This window comes from Balaenoptera musculus, chromosome 8 (assembly GCF_009873245.2).
Source record: "Balaenoptera musculus isolate JJ_BM4_2016_0621 chromosome 8, mBalMus1.pri.v3, whole genome shotgun sequence".
Taxonomy (NCBI): domain Eukaryota; kingdom Metazoa; phylum Chordata; class Mammalia; order Artiodactyla; family Balaenopteridae; genus Balaenoptera; species Balaenoptera musculus.
Window position 1 is genome coordinate 19260127 of NC_045792.1, and position 16483 is coordinate 19276609.

General features: G+C 35.0%; 1 protein-coding gene across 5 annotated transcripts in view; it reads left to right on the plus strand.

Annotated features, from left to right (window-relative positions):
• The window catches only part of ATM (ATM serine/threonine kinase), a 149139-nt gene that overhangs the window by 77910 nt on the left and 54746 nt on the right, over positions 1 to 16483 (plus strand). For 4 of the 5 annotated variants that reach the window (XM_036861082.1, XM_036861086.1, XM_036861083.1 and 1 more), the window contains 5 exons: positions 3213 to 3308; positions 5548 to 5719; positions 8499 to 8640; positions 9811 to 9987; positions 14680 to 14857. In XM_036861082.1, coding sequence (XP_036716977.1) covers positions 3213 to 3308; positions 5548 to 5719; positions 8499 to 8640; positions 9811 to 9987; positions 14680 to 14857 — 765 coding nt within the window. Of the gene's footprint in view, positions 1 to 3212; positions 3309 to 5547; positions 5720 to 8498; positions 8641 to 9810; positions 9988 to 14679; positions 14858 to 16483 lie in introns of those variants that run through there. The other variant, XR_005020942.1, reaches the window with a different exon arrangement.

Genomic DNA, 16483 nt, shown 5'->3' on the forward strand with positions numbered 1-16483 from the left:
CTAATCCATTTTGAGTTTATTTTTGTGTATGGTGTTAGGGAGTATTCTAATTTCATTCTTTTACATGTAGCTGTCCAGTTTTCCCAGCACCACTTATTGAAGAGACTGTCTTTTCTCCATTGTATATCTTTGCCTCCTTTGTCATAGATTAGTTGACCATAGGTGTGTGGGTTTATCTCTGGGCTTTCTATCTTGTTCCATTGATCTATATTTCTGTTTTGTGCCAGTACCATATTGTCTTGATGACTGTAGTTTTGTAGTATAGTCTGAAGTCAGGGAGTCTGATTCCTCCAGCTCCGTTTTTTTCCCTCAAGACTGCTTTGGCTATTTGGGGTCTTTTGTGTCTCCATACAAATTTTAAGATGATTTGTTCTAGCTCCGTAAAAAATGCCATTGGTAATTTGATAGGGATTTCATTGAATCTGTAGATTGCTTTGGGTAGTATAGTCATTTTCACAATGTTGATTCTTCCAATCCAAGAACATGGTGTATCTCTCCATCTGTTGGTATCATCTTTAATTTCTTTCATCCGTGTCTTATAGTTTTCTGCATACAGGTCTTTTGTCTCCCTAGGTAGGTTTATTCCTAGGTATTTTATTCTTTTTGTTGCAATGGTAAATGGGAGTGTTTCCATAATTTCTCTTTCAGATTTTTCATCATTAGTGTATAGGAATGCAAGAGATTTCTGTGCATTAATTTTGTATCCTGCAACTTTACCATATTCATTAATTAGCTCTAGCAGTTTTCTGGTGGCAGTTTTAGGATTCTCTATGTATAGTATCATGTCATCTGCAAACAGTGACAGTTTTACTTCTTCTTTTCCAATTTGTATTCCTTTTATTTCTTTTTCTTCTCTGATTGCCGTGGCTAGGACTTCCAGAACTATGTTGAATAATAGTGGTGAGAGTGGACATCCTTGTCTCGTTCCTGATCTTAGAGGAAATGCTTCCAGTTTTTCACCATTGAGAATGATGTTTGTTGTGGGTTTGTCATATATGGCCTTTATTATGTTGAGGTAGGTTCCCTCTGTGCCCACTTTCTGGAGAGTTTTTAATCATAAATGGGTGTTGAATTTTGTCAAAAGCTTTTTCTGCATCTATTGAGATGATCATATGGTTTTTATTCTTCAATTTGTTAATATGGTGTATCACATTGATTGATTTGCGTATATTGAAGAATCCTTGCATCCCTGGGATAAATCCCACTTGATCGTGGTGTATGATCCTTTTAATGTGTTGTTGGATTCTGTTTGCTAGTATTTTGTTGAGGATTTTTGCATCTGTATTCATCATTGATATTGGTCTGTAATTTTCTTTTTTTGTAGTGTCTTTGTTTGGTTTTGGTATCAGGGTGATGGTGGCCTCATAGAATGAGTTTGGGAGTGTTCCTTCCTCTGCAATTTTTTTGGAAGAGTTTGAGAAGGATAGGTGTTAGCTATTCTCTAAATGTTTGATAGAATTCACCTGTGAAGCCATCTGGTCCTGGACTTTTGTTTGTTGGAAGATTTTTAATCACAGTTTCAATTTCATTACTTGTGATTGGTCTGTTCATATTTTCTGTTTCTTCCTGGTTCAGTCTTGGAAGGTTATACTTTTCTAAGAATTTGTCCATTTCTTCCAGGTTGTCCATTTTATTGGCATAAAGTTGCTTGTAATAGTCTCTTAGGATGCTTTGTATTTCTGCGGTGTCTGTTGTAACTTCTCCTTTTTCATTTCTGATTTTATTGATTTGAGTCCTCTCCCTCTTTTTCTTGATGAGTCTGGCTAATGGCTTATCAATTTTGTTTATCTTCTTAAAGAACCAGCTTTTAGTTTTATTGATCTTTGCTATTGTTTTCTTTGTTTCTATTTCATTTATTTCCGCTCTGATCTTTATGATTTCTTTCCTTCTGCTAACTTTGCGTTTTGTTTGTTCTTCTTTCTCTAGTTTCTTTAGGTGTAAGGTTAGATTGTTTACTTGAGATTTTTCTTGTTTCTTTAGGTAGGCTTGTATAGCTATAAACTTCCCTCTTAGAACTGCTTTTGCTGCATCCCATAGGTTTTGGGTGGGGGCCACTCTTCATCGCGGTCTGGGGGCCTCTCACTATCGCGGCCTCTCTTGTTGGGGAGCATAGACTCCAGACGCACAGGCTCAATAGTTGTGGCTCACGGGCCCAGTTGCTCCGCAGCATGTGGGATCTTCCCGGACCAGGGCTCGAACCTGTGTCCCGTGCATTGGCAGGCGGATTCTCAACCACTGCACCACCAGGGAAGCCTTATGTGTGGGTTTTGTATATATGCACATATTTATTTGTGTTTCTAGGTTTTTTGGTTTTTTTTTTTTACTTAAAACATCCATTTTATGTTGATTTGATTTGAGTTTAGGTTATTATAGTACTGCACTTGGTGGAAACTCTTTCTGCTTATGTTTTGATTTACATCTTCCTGTGCTCTTTAACTTCATGTTTCTATTGTGATATTTTTATCCTCAGTACTTTTAAAAATTAATTTTGTTTTGACCATCCGAAATCTGAGTTTCTAGTATATTTGTTCTTGAGATAGATATAGATATATATATATACAGATATATATATATATATATATATATATATGAAACACGAACCCCTCTTTCTATCTCCTGTTTTTGTGTGTGTTTTGGTATTTTATTGATCCAGACCAATATAGCCAGTAGCTGTTTATAGCTATTTAAATTTAAATGAATTAAAATTCAGTAAAATATAAAGTTCAATTTCTTTGTTGTATTAGCACATGTCAAGTTCTCTGTAGTAACATGTGGCTTGTGGCTGTCATTGGACAGCACAGATTATAGACCATTTTCATCATTGCAGAAAGTTCTGTTGGACATTGCTGGTGTATTCTATATGCAAGAGGCTAAAAAACCAAGCATGCTCCCAAGGTTCCTTCTAGTTTAATGTTGAATGATTATGTGTTTCTAACTGTGATTTTGCTAAGGTATTGATTTCTCTGCACAATTTAAGACATTTTTCTCTCTCTGTCTGCCAAATATTGCTGATCATTTTTACATGATTCTCTTTAAGAAGAAAGTTCAGATACATTCATTCACCTCATATTTTTGAAATGCTCACAATTTAAAATCTTTTTTAAAAACTTTGTACAAGTTTTCTAGTCACACAATTTAATATATGAGCATGGTATAAAGAAAAGTGTTGTCTTCACTGTAGCTTAAACTAATTTTTTCAAAACTGCTTCTAGATAACCCTCCAGATGGTGTAATGGTGAAGCTAGTTGTCAGCTTGTTGCAGTTATCCAAGATGGCAGTAAACCACACTGGTGAAAGAGAAGTTTTAGGTAAACTATTTGGCTGAATGAATATGAGTTTTTTTGTTTGAATGGTCATCTTCATAGCATTTTATTTATTTTTATTTTTTTATTTATTTATGGCTGTGTTGGGTCTTCGTTTCTGTGCGAGGGCTTTCTCTAGTTGTGGCAAGTGGGGACCACTCTTCATCGCGGTGCGCAGGCCTCTCACTGTCGCGGCCTCTCTCGTTGCGGAGCACAGGCTCCAGACGCGCAGGCTCAGCAATTGTGGCTCACGGGCCCAGTTGCTCTGCGGCATGTGGGATCTTCCCAGACCAGGACTCGAACCCGTGTCCCCTGCATTGGCAGGCAGATTCCCAACCACTGCGCCACCAGGGAAGCCCCATAGCATTTTAAAAACCAGTAAAAGTTTGTTATTTGGAATATTGGGGAAATGTGAGATGCTTGTTATATTTCTGTTTAGTTCAAGTCTCCCTAAGCAGCCCTCCTTTCATGTTTTCCTCCCTTAGACATTCATATAAAGTAAAAAGTTAGTGATTAACACATGTACATAACTATTAATTTGAAAATGCCTTGTGAATACTTAGGAAAGTCAGAAAAACCTGTTTGTAGCATTAAGTTGCAAATATATTGACTTCTGATACATTTTATAGATATAACTGACTGGTACTTAATATCTTTTTTATATAACAGAAAGAATGAGGACTTGGAGGGCTATATTAAGTTCAGATATTAAAACCATATTCAAGTCCTTTTCTGCCACCATTTGGGGGTAACCTAATGTAAGATAAATAGCCAACATCATGCCTGGTATAGGTGTTTTAGATTTGGTGATCACAGGATGGAAAAATCACATGATTAAAGTCAGCTTGAAGTTGTCATGAAATAATTACTTCAAATAAGAAAAGTGGGAGAAATAAGAGATGCTTCAGAGATTCTACTGTCTTTCAACAGAGTCTTCCTTAACTTCTCAGTGGAGGTCTAGTGTCTAGGGTACTTCTTTCCTTGTAAATTTTTTATTGAAATATATCTTACATATAGAAAAGTCGTAAGTATATAACTTGAAGAATTTTTTGCAAAGAGAACACACCTGTGCATCTAGTAACCAGACCAAGAAACAGAACCTTATCAGTACTCTAGAACTTTCCTTTGACCAAGGAATTTACCCTTTGTCCATAGTAGCACTGCTTCTGGGGACAAATGTAACTTGCTACAGGAGGCCTAAGTGGCTTTCCTGCATAGCATAAAATCTTAGTGATTTGTACCCACAGCTAATGTCATATTTAATGGTGAAAGACTGAATGTCTTCCTCAGATCAGGAATGAGACAAAGTTGCCCACTGCTATTCACCATTATACTGGAAGTTATAGCCAGAGCAATTGAACAAAAACTGGAAAACAAAGAAGTAAACACTATCTCTATTCACAGATGACATTACTGAATATATATATAGGAAGTCCCAGAAAATCTTTAGGAAAGTTACTATAAGAGAGGTAATAAATGAATTCAGCCAAGTTGCAGGATACAAGATCAACACACAAAATTCATTTGTGTTTCTGTACACCAGCAATGAACAATCTAAAATGGAAAATCCATTCCATTTACAATTCCATTTATAATAACATTTAAGAGAATTAAATACCTGGGATAATTTTAGTTAAGGAGGTGAAAGACTTGTACACATTCTGTTTTTTAGAAGTAAGACACTAAGTACAGCCCACACTCAAGGGAAGAATTAGGCTCCACCTTTTGAAAGGAGGACTATCAAATAATTTTTTAACATGTTTTATTAAATTCCATCATGACTGGGAAAGAACATGAGGGGGCCCTCTGGCATCTTGAAAACATCTGTCTTCATCTGGGTAGTGATAATACAGGTGGGAAAAAAAATGTGTGTTCCTGCATGTATGTGTGTGTGTGTGTGTGAATTTTCACTGAACTGAGTATTTAAGATTTGTGGTCTTTATGTAATACCTCCCAGAAAATTGATACTTGCATACAGCTGCTATATTTAGACTTTCCTTAAAAACTATTTTCTACTAGTTAATCTAGCTCTTGGATATGATTTTATACGGGAAAATATTGCCGACATGGATGATATGTGAAGGAAATGATACAGTATTTTGTAGCTTCTTTAATCTATTCAGCATCTTTGAGAAAACACTTAAATCTTAAAGGATGACAAAACATATTTTTGAAATTAGAAAATTTCTGTTTTATGTATGATCTTTTAGCTATAACTTTACTGAAATGGAATTTCTATATATAGAGGCTGTTGGAAGCTGCTTGGGAGAAGTGGGTCCTATAGATTTCTCTACAATAGCGATACAATGTAGTAAAGATACATCTTATACCAAGGCCCTTGAGTTATTTGAAGATAAAGAACTTCAGTGGACCTTCATAATGCTGACCTACCTGAATAATACACTGGTGGAAGATTGGTGAGTATTTAATGATACCTTGTACCTGATAGCACTTAATCTGACATTCATAATTGATACCTCATATGAATTAGCATTTCCAATAACTAAAGCATTCTCCTTATAGTTGCCATACTTTCAGTCTTAAATATTTAATGAATATCATTGTATTTTTATTAATTCACATAATTACTAAAACCCTACTACTATATGCCAGGTAACTTGATATAGTGATAGATATACCAGACAAGGTCCATGTTAAATTTTAGTGAGAGTAGACTAGACAAACAATATGAAAACTACCAAGTGGTTCCACACAAAACATTAAGATAGGGGAACGTAAATGGGGATATTTTGTGCACTTGTCAGAATCAAAGGTGCCACTCTCCTCCTGGCTAGACATTTTGATCCTTTTAAAATAAGTCATAGAGCAGAAATTTTTTAACTCCAAAAGTCTTAAGCTAATCAGACAGGGCTTTTTCTTTTGCCTATTAATGCATAGAATGCAAAACAAAATTGCAACAAATAGTATAATTTCAGCTTGCTGATTATGAGATTACTTTTTCTCTGTCTTCCACTCCCCATTTATCTATCTATTTATTTGCAGTTATCTATTTATTATTTACAGATCCTTGAACAATGTGGGGGTTGGGATGCTGACCCTTTGCTCAGTGGAAAATTCGTGTATAATTATAGTTGGCCCTCCATATCCGTGGTTCTGCATCCGAGGAGTCAACCAACTGCAGATTGTGTAGTACTGTAGTATTTACTGTTGAAAAAAATCCATGTATAAGTGGACCTGTACAGTTCAAATCCTCGTTGTTCAAGGGCCAGATGTATTTATTTTGATATATTTGAGCACCTTATCACCACCATTTTTGGAGACTGGGTTCAAAGGATTTTTGCCCACAATTGGGCATCTTTCTAAGTAAATGGGTATTTTGCATCCGTTTCCCTATAATACCCCCCGCTTCTCTTGGGGAATAAATGATTGGCAATAATGTCTACCTGCTCTGTTTTCATTGTTGATTTAATGGACATGTATATTTCACTCTTTTGTTGTTGTTGTTACAGTAAAAAGGCTGGTGTGATTTCCTTCCCAACTTTTTATTATAAAAATTTTCAAGCATACAGCAAAATTGAAAGAATTTTACAGTAAATACCCATATACTCACCACCTAGATTCTTCCTAGATCCTACTATTATTATCCTTGCTGTATCACATTTAGCCATCCTTCTATCCATTTATTAATCTATCTCATTTTTAAAAATGTATTTCAAATTATATCTAGCACAGCTTTTGAAGAGATTTTCTACAGAAAATTTGCAAGCATTAAGTGTTTCATTTGTTACACAGTAGTTTGCAATTGGTTTTTCTGAAGAAGGTGCACAGAAATATTAGTGTGACTTAAACTTGAGAACCACAGGGATAGGTACAATTTGTTTTTCATGCCTTTTTTGTAAGAGGAAAAAAATCATTACATGTTTGAGGGGCCTCAGGTATACAAAGGGAATGTTGACCAAGGAATTCCCAGAATCATGGAAGGCTTCTCTGAGGAAGTGTCATCTAGCTGATCTGAGTGATCAGGAATCAGCTAGAAGTTGATTAGGGATAAAATATTGCAGACAGGGAATAGCTAGAATGGAAATAAGCTTCATGTGTTTGAGGATCAGAAAAAGCCTGGTGTGGAAGAAGATGGTATGAAATGAAATTAGAAAGGTAGGACTAATTCCGATTAAAAAATTTGGATTTTATTTGAAACATATAAGGAAGCCATGGAGTTTTAACCAGAGTAGTGCCATGATGCAACTTGCATTTTTACTCTGACAGATATGGCAAATGGCTTGTGATAGGGCAAAAATGGAAACAGAAAGCTGATTATGAAACTATTGCAGTAGTCCAGAGGAGAAATCATGGTGACTTGGATAAGGGTGGCGGTAATGGAGATGAGATGGAACACGGATGGAACTAGGGTATGTTTTTAACATAGAGGCAGCAGGACGTGCTGATGAATTGGATGTGGAGGAGTGAGGGAAAGAAAGAGGAATGAGAGATGAATCCAAGTTTAGGGTTTATGCTTCTATGTCTTAAATTGAGACATAGAATTAAGCCTTTACTTGACAGCTCGTCATCATTTATAGTATCAGGCTTTATGACATTTTTTGTCAGCTGTCATATTTTCAGTACTCTTGTATTGCAGCCCTCCTTTACCTAATTCTTTGCAAAAGAGAAGGACGTTTAATTTTTTATTAGAGGTTTTAGATGCCTTACCTAATGATTTCAACTAGCTTCTGGTCAGAATAAGTACATACTTACTGTTTGTTTAAAATTGTTCTAGACAATAATTTTATCATTTGTAGGGAAATTCCATCCTGTGTTACCCCAAATTATTTGTACCTTTTAGAGAAAATGGTATCAAAATATTTTTTTCTTGGGTGAATTAGTTTTCTGTCATTCTTATTACTCATTCTTATTAGTCAATGTTATTCTCAAGTATTTCTTTTTATGGGTTTTTAATTTTTAGTAGTCATAATATAAACTTTATTATATTGAATGAAGGGAATTGCTGTTACAGTGATGAGTAACTCGTGTTTACTCAAGGAATATTAAAAATCCTTTGATAATTTTTGCTTTGATGTTATAGAATTTTATAGATGTAAAATTTCCTAATAAATGTAAACATTTCCTAATATAAATTTAAAATTTTAGATATTAATTTTTTCATTGGGAGCTGCTTAACATTCATCAAGATTAATAGTTGATATACTTTGTGGCATTTGAATTATATGTGTTTTTCAGTGTCAAAGTGCGATCAGCAGCTGTTACCTGTTTGAAAAGCATTTTAGCCACAAAAACTGGACATAGTTTCTGGGAGATTTATAAGATGACAAATGATCCCATGCTGATCTATCTACAGCCTTTTCGAACATCAAGAAAAAAGGTCTCAAATAATGAATGTTTATTGAATATCCACTATATCTAGAACAGTTCTATTTGCTGTGGGATATGAATATCATATTGCTTAATTACACTAACATTTAACCTTTCTTGGAAATAATTCTAGCTGTACTTTTTGAATCCAAGGGGTTTGTATTTTTAGTTATGGCAGTGTGGAAAAGCTGAGATAGGTAGCCTAAAGAAATGATGGTTGATTTTGGGGGATAGGAGGAGTTCTTTTTTATTTTTTATTTTTTTTTAATAGATCTTTATTGGAGTATAATTGCTTCACAATACTGTGTTAGTTTCTGTTGCACAGCAAAGCAAATCAGCCAAATGCATACACATGTCCCCATATTCCCTGGTAGGAGGAGTTCTTAATGACAGGCTTTTTTTCCTTAGGAGTAGAAAACCCTTACTTTGATCCCATGAAAGCCATTTATAGATATTGTGATCAACAAGCAAGTGTTTATTTCCATAGCAAGTTAAAGTATCACAACCCTCTAGTGAAATTTAAGATGGCCTATAGATTTCTCCCTTTTCCATGTTGATATCATAACAAGGTTCCACTGAAAGTACTCTGTGAAAGATACTTAAGAACTCTTACTTCTCCTTTATTTTGTTTAATATTTTCTTTTCATAAAGCAACTGAGAAATACGCTGTTAAGTTTTCACCTTTTAACTTCAGCGCTTACACCTATCATTGAAATGATACTTTTAATGTATCATAATATAATTTTGGTCTCAGTGAAATTATTGACAATATAAGCTATTAATAAAACTAATAGTATAACCTGTAAAACACTGTAGTTTTAACATTTTAAAATTTCATTTCATTCCAAAATCAACTCTGTATGGTAGATTTGGACTGGATTCATACATGAGACAGATGAGGCAGAGAGTCTGTGATTTGTTTAACATACCACTAGTGAGCTGAGAGTAGAAGTTAAGTTTCCTGCTGTTTAGATCACTAATTTTTTACCAGATGACTCTGCCTCTCATAAACATAAATGTATTTTAATTTTAAAAGGTAACTGATGCCTCAAGATTTAGTTTTAAGCATATTTAGTTTTATTTGGAAACAGATTTGTTTATGCCTAGGTATTTGTTTGGCATAGGAAAGGTAAAATGTATTTCTGTACCTTATTTATGTTTTCTCATCACTTTTTTCTAGTTTTTAGAAGTACCTAGACTTGACAAAGAAAGCCCTTTAGAAGGCTTGGATAATACAAGCCTGTGGATTCCTCAAACTGAAAATCATGACATTTGGTTAAAGACACTGACTTGTGCTTTTTTGAATAGTGGAGGCACAAAAAGTGAAGTTCTTCAGTTATTAAAGCCAATGTGTGAGGTAAGAAGATTAATTAGTCTGACTTATTCCCTTTCTAACTTTGTTTTTTTCATTTGAGCTTTCTCATAATAATTTTCTTTGATGGTCTCATTCCATTTCGCTTTTGTGTGAATGTTCATGGCCTGTATATAAAAAGAGTGCTTTGTACTGCAGATCATCTTCATGCAACGTCACCTATACTCAGCTGTTGTGAATCCATCCAACAGGGCGTCTTTATTTAGCCACAACTTTATGCAGTAGGTTTCAGCTGTGGGGTAGCTACATATTGGATGCTGTGTTAGTTTCTGCTGTAGAGCAAAGTGAATCAGTTACATATATACATATATCCTCTCTGTTTTAGATTCTTTTCCCATATAGGTCATTACAAAGTATTAAGAAGATTTCCCTGTGTTATACAGTAGGCCCTTACTAGTTATCTATTTTATATATAATAGTGTGTGTATGTCAATCCCAGTCTCCCAATTTATGCCCCCCTCACTGTCCCCCCGGTAACCATAAGTTTGTTTTCTACATCTGTGACTCTATTTCTGTTTTGTAAATAAAACCATTTGTACCATATTATTAGATTCCACATATAAGTGATATATGATATTTGTCTTTCTCTGACTTACTTCACTCAATATGACAATCTCTAGGTCCATCCATGTTGCTACAAATGGCATTATTTCGTTCTTTTTTATGGCTGAGTAATATTCCATTGTATATATGTACCACATCTTTTTTATCCATTCCTCTGTTGATGGAAATTTAGGTTACTTCCATGTTCTGGCTATTGTAAATAATGCTGCAGTGAACATTGGGGTGCATGAATTGTTTCGGATTATGGTTTTCTCTGGATATATGCCCAGGAGTGGTATTGCCGAATCATATGGTAGCTCTATTTTTAGTTTTTTAAGGAATCTCCATACTGTTCTCCATAGTGGTTTTACCAATTTACATTCCCACCAGTAGTGTAGGAGGGTTCCCTTTTCTCCACATCCTCTCCAGCACTTACTGTTTGTACATTTTTTGATGATGGCCATTCTGACTGGCTGAGGTGATACCTCATTGTAGTTTTAATTTGCATTTTTCTAATAATTAGTGATGTTCAGCATCTTTTCATATGCTTTTTGGCCATCTGTATGTCTTCTTTGGAGAAATGTCTATTTTGATATTCTGCTCATTTTTTTGATTGAGTTGTTTGTTTTTTTGATATTGAGCTGTATGGCCTCTTTGTATATTTTGGAGCATAATCCCTTGTCTGTTGCTTCGTTTGCAAATATTTTCTCCCATTCTGTGGGTTGTGTTTTCATTTGTTTGTGGTTTCCTTTGCTGTGCAAAAGCTAAAAGTTTAATTAGGTCCCATTTGTTTATTTTTGTTTTTATTTTCATTGCTCTAGGAGGTGGATCAAAAAAGATCTTGCTGTGATTTGTCAGAGAGTGTTCTGCCTGTGTTTTCCTCTAAGAGTTTTATAGTATCTGGCCTTACATTTAGGTCTTTAATCCATTTTGAGTTTATTTTTGTGTATGGTGTTAGAGAGTGTTTTAATTTCATTCTTTTACATGTAGCTGTCCAGTTTTCCCAGCACCACTTATTGAAGAGACTGTCTTTTCTCCACTGTATATCCTTGCCTCCCTTGTCATAGATTAGGTGACCATAGGTGTGTGGGTTTATATCTGGACTTTCTATCCTGTTCCAGTGATCTATATTTCTGTTTTTGTGCCAGTACCATGCTATTTTGATTACTGTAGCTTTGTAGTTTCATCTGAAGTCAGGGAGCCTGATTTCTCCAGCTCTGTTTTTCATTCTCAGGATTGCTTTGGTTCTTTGTGGTCTTTTGTGTTTCCATACAAATCGTAAAATTCTTTGTTCTAATTCTGTGAAAAATGCTGTTGGTAATTGGATAGGGATTGCACTGAATCTGTAGATTGCATTTGGTAGTATAGTCATTTTGACAATACTGATTCTTCCAATCCAAGAGCATGGTATATCTCTCCATCTGTTTGTGTCATCTTTGATTTCTTTCATCAGTGTCTTATAGTTTTCTGAGTACAGGTCTTTTGCCTCCTTAGGTAGGTTTATTCCTAGGTGTTTTGTTCTTTTTGATGTGATGGTAAATGGGATTGTTTCCTTGATTTTTCTTTCTGATCTTTCATTGTTAGTGTATAGGAATGCAAGAGATTTCTGTGTATTAATTTTGTATCCTGCAACTTTACCAAATTCATTGATTAGCTCTAGTAGTTTTCTGATAGCATCTTTAGGGTTTTCTATGTATAGTAGTATCGTGTCATCTGCAAACAGTGACAGTTTTACTTCTTCTTTTCCAATTTGGATTCCTTTTATTTCTTTTTCCTCTCTGATTGCCGTGGCTAGAACTTCCAATACTGTGTTGAATAAGAGTGGTGAGAGTGGACATCCTTGTCTTGTTCCTGATCTTAAAGGAAATGCTTTCAGTTTTTCACCATTGAGCAAGATGTTTGCTGTGGGTTTGTCGTATATGCCCTTTATTATGTTGAGGCAGGTTCCCTCTGTGCTCAAATTCTGGAGAGTTTTTATCCTAAATGGGTGTTGCATTTTGTCGAAAGCTGTTTCTGCGTGAATTCTGTGACATGCTTTCTTGAGTGAGAAAAGAGGTGTGGTTGCAGTTAGCATTGCTTTTTTATTTTGGGGGGTACACTACCATTTATTTCATTAGCGAGTAATGGTACCTGCCAAGGTCAAACAAAAAGTTTATACGCTTTTATCAATGTATCATCTAAAACAGCACAATGTGATGATGCTCTAAGACTTTAAAAGCTAACCGAATTTATAATACTGTCAAGCATGATTCAACAGAAATATGAAAACAAAATACCTGACTAGTTAAACATCTACCAATTAAAAATAACTGATAAAAGAAGTGAATATTTCGGTAAAGTACCCTATTGAAAGCAGTTTGTAAAGCAGTCTTTGTTTCTACAAAAAAAAGTGTTAACAGTGAATAAATCATCACACTCTCTGCAGTACTACACTGCGTTCGTAGCAGTTCAGAGGACTTATTCCCTCAGCTGCTGCAAGTGCTACCAGCTGAGAACACCCTTCAGAATTGCCTTGATAATAGGGAGTTGCTTCACCCCAAATCATACCCTCTTCCCAGGGCAACCTGCATTCAATGACTGGTTGACCTTAGAGTATAAAAGCTCTGTACCATTACCACAACTCAAGACGGCTCTGAAGGTCCACCTCAGCTTCTGAGCTCCCCACAGCGTTGGTGGAGACCTTTGTTGCTGCTGCACCACACCCCAACTTTTCCCTCACTCCAGTCCTGCTTCTTCCTTCCCTTCCTTCTACAGACATTGATCCCAAGAGCATTCCCTAGTAAACCTTCTGCACTGCATGCTGATCCTGCCTCTGTCTGGCATACTGGCATAGAGTTAAGCACCCTAACATGTGTTTGATATAATAAATACATCTTCTGAAAAAAAAAAAAAAATTTGAGTGATACCCTGGATACACACACAACTCATTTCTCATTAGTGAATAAACCTAAGATTTTTTAAACACTTTTTTTTTTAATAAATTTATTTTTGGCTGCGTTGGGTCTTCGTTGCTGTGCACGGGCCCTCTCCAGCTGTGGCGAGCGGGGGCCACTCTTGGTCGCGGCGCATGGGCTTCTCATGGTGGTGGACTCTCCCTTTGCAGAGCACGGGCTCCAGGCACGTGGGCTTCAGCAGCTGTGGCTCGTGGGCTCCAGAGCAAAGGCTCAGTAGTTGTGGCACACAGGGTTAGTTGCTCCGCAGCATGTGGGATCCTCCCGGACCAGGGCTCGAACCCGTGTCCCCTGCATTGGCAGGCGGACTCTTAACCACTGTGCCACCAGGGAAGCCCCTAAGATTTTTATAACGTTCTGACTTTGGGCCAGAAGATAAAATGTTCCAAATATACATTCATACACACACACACACACACACACACACACACATACAAACACACCCCAATTCTTAGTTACTTAACTTCTGTATTTCCAAAACTGGCTTTTTGATTTGTCTTTAGTTTGAAAGGGAAAAAGTGTACAATTGGTAATCAATAGTCTGTTTCATGTGTGTGGTATATGATGAATACATGAAGATGATGTCTTGGCAAAAATAAAGTTGAGTACTGTTTTAATGTACCACATATATTAAAGTAGTTTTTTATACTTTGGAGTATACCACAAATAAGTACCCTAATTTTATGCCCAGAAATTGGGGTTTATTAAAAAACATTTTAACATGACTGTTGTAGCTCTTCACTGAATGTAGAAAATGTTCAAAAATCAAATTTTCAGCTTTTCTCTTAAAGTTTGATCCCCATTTTCCCTTTTATCAAATTAGAAAACTGCTTCTGTTATTAGTAACACTTTTAAACTGTGAAATTTTTTTTACAGTAGTGACATAATAATTTCATTTGTCAACAATGTCCTATTTTATTATATGCAAGTGGCCTAGACTGAAAATGAACAATTGCAGTGTAATGTATAGGTTTGATTTAGATATTTTAAGTTAGTTTGATTTTTTTTTTAAACACTACCTGCTACACATGTTTTTTGTATGTTTTTTAGTAGTACATGGAGTTCATGACAGATTCATCTGTCATTTTTTTAAAAAGGTTAATATGTCAGCAACAGGGAATGAAAATTTTAAGTAAAATATTTTTACTGAAAACTATTGACTGGATGTATTTGTATATTCTAGGTGAAAACTGACTTTTGTCAGACTGTGCTTCCATACTTGATTCATGACATTTTAATCCAAGATACAAATGAATCATGGAGAAATCTGCTTTCTACACACATTCAGGGATTTTTCACTAACTGTTTCAGACACTGCTCAGAAACAAGCCGATCCACAACTCCTGCAAATTTGGATTCAGGTATTCTGTTAAATTTCTCAAATTTATACTGTTAATGTCTCAGTTCTAGGGAAAGATAGCTTGTTTGAATCCCATCAAGGCCCTTGTAGGCTTAATTCCATAACCTCTAAACATCTGTTCTCTTATCTGTATAATGGAGATAAAAGTTGTAGCAAGTTTTCAATGAGATAATGTACGTAAAACAACTAAGATAATACTTGATGCATAGTATCCCTTCAGTAAACATTGACTACTATTAATGGAGCAAGTAATTGAGCAGTCTGTGTCAAGCACCGTGCTTGGCACTGGCAGTAAGGATGTGAGCAAGACATAACCCTACATTCTAGTAATTGAAACAGCAGACAAATAAATGCAACCACATATTATAGGTACTGTGCTGGAGATATGATGGAATTTTATATTAGAGCTATGGCCAACTCATTTTTTAAAAGCAACCTTTTTTTTTTTAATTAAAAAATCATATTTATTGTGGGAAATACAGAAAAATTGGCATAAATTCAACAAATTAAATCACCCATAATTCTGTCATCTAGGATAACTACAATTAACATTTGGTATATATACATCAGTTTTTTAAAACAAAAATTGGATTATGCTTTACTTACTTTTATAACCTACTTTCCTTCCATGCTATATAAGAAGTATTTCCCATGCTAAGAGCTTATTGCAGGAAAAATTCAATGAGGAATTGGGTACACATAATACATATATACATAGTTGAAGGCCAGATTTTTTCATCGTGGGTCAGATTTTCAAACCTAAATTTGAAAAAAGGAAAATATTTACAGATTTGTAATGTTAACTTACTGTCTTTAATATTGATACATAATACTAATGTATTTTACGTACAAACATAAAGCTAGGTACAAATTCACTTACTGTACTTCAAGACCAGCATAATTATAAGAATAGTATTGAGTTAATGTGATATTTCGCCACAACTAAATTATTCTTCCCAACCTTGACTATGGTTCCAGTCGCTTTGACATAGGTTGTGATTACTCAATTCTCCCAATTACTTCTTTTTACTTTCACTAACACAGCCTTTATATGACATGACCGTGTTGCAATTTAAACTTTACTTTGCTCTGTTTTATTATTTATGTATGTTCCTTTTTATTGGCTAACAGCAGTTACAAATCTTCTGTTGGAAATAATATAATTATTAAACATAAACATGGATGCCCATTCTGTGGTCCTACTAGATTATAAGTTGGTCATGTAAATAATTCAAAATATGCTTATATGAATTTTCTTTAGGCCATTGAAATGAAAATCCTAAAATAAAAATTCTCATAGAGACTTGGCAAACTATCCAGCCTATATCTCCTATTCTTAATTTGAGAAATACAGATATAAGTGATTCACAGTTACCAGTAAGCATTTAAACTTTAATGTTAAGTAATTTGAAGTAATAGTAAAAACAATTTTATAACATGCCAAGTTTGATATAATTGCTGCTTATGATAACCCGATAATCTGTTATCATGAACATAGCTAAGGCTTTTTATTTATGTTTATCATTTGTACATACATATTTATGCTACAGCCTCTCAAAGGCAAAATCAGCCAGTTTTATTTTATGTCTGTGTAGAGTACCAATATTTTTATTGCCTTAAATGAAAA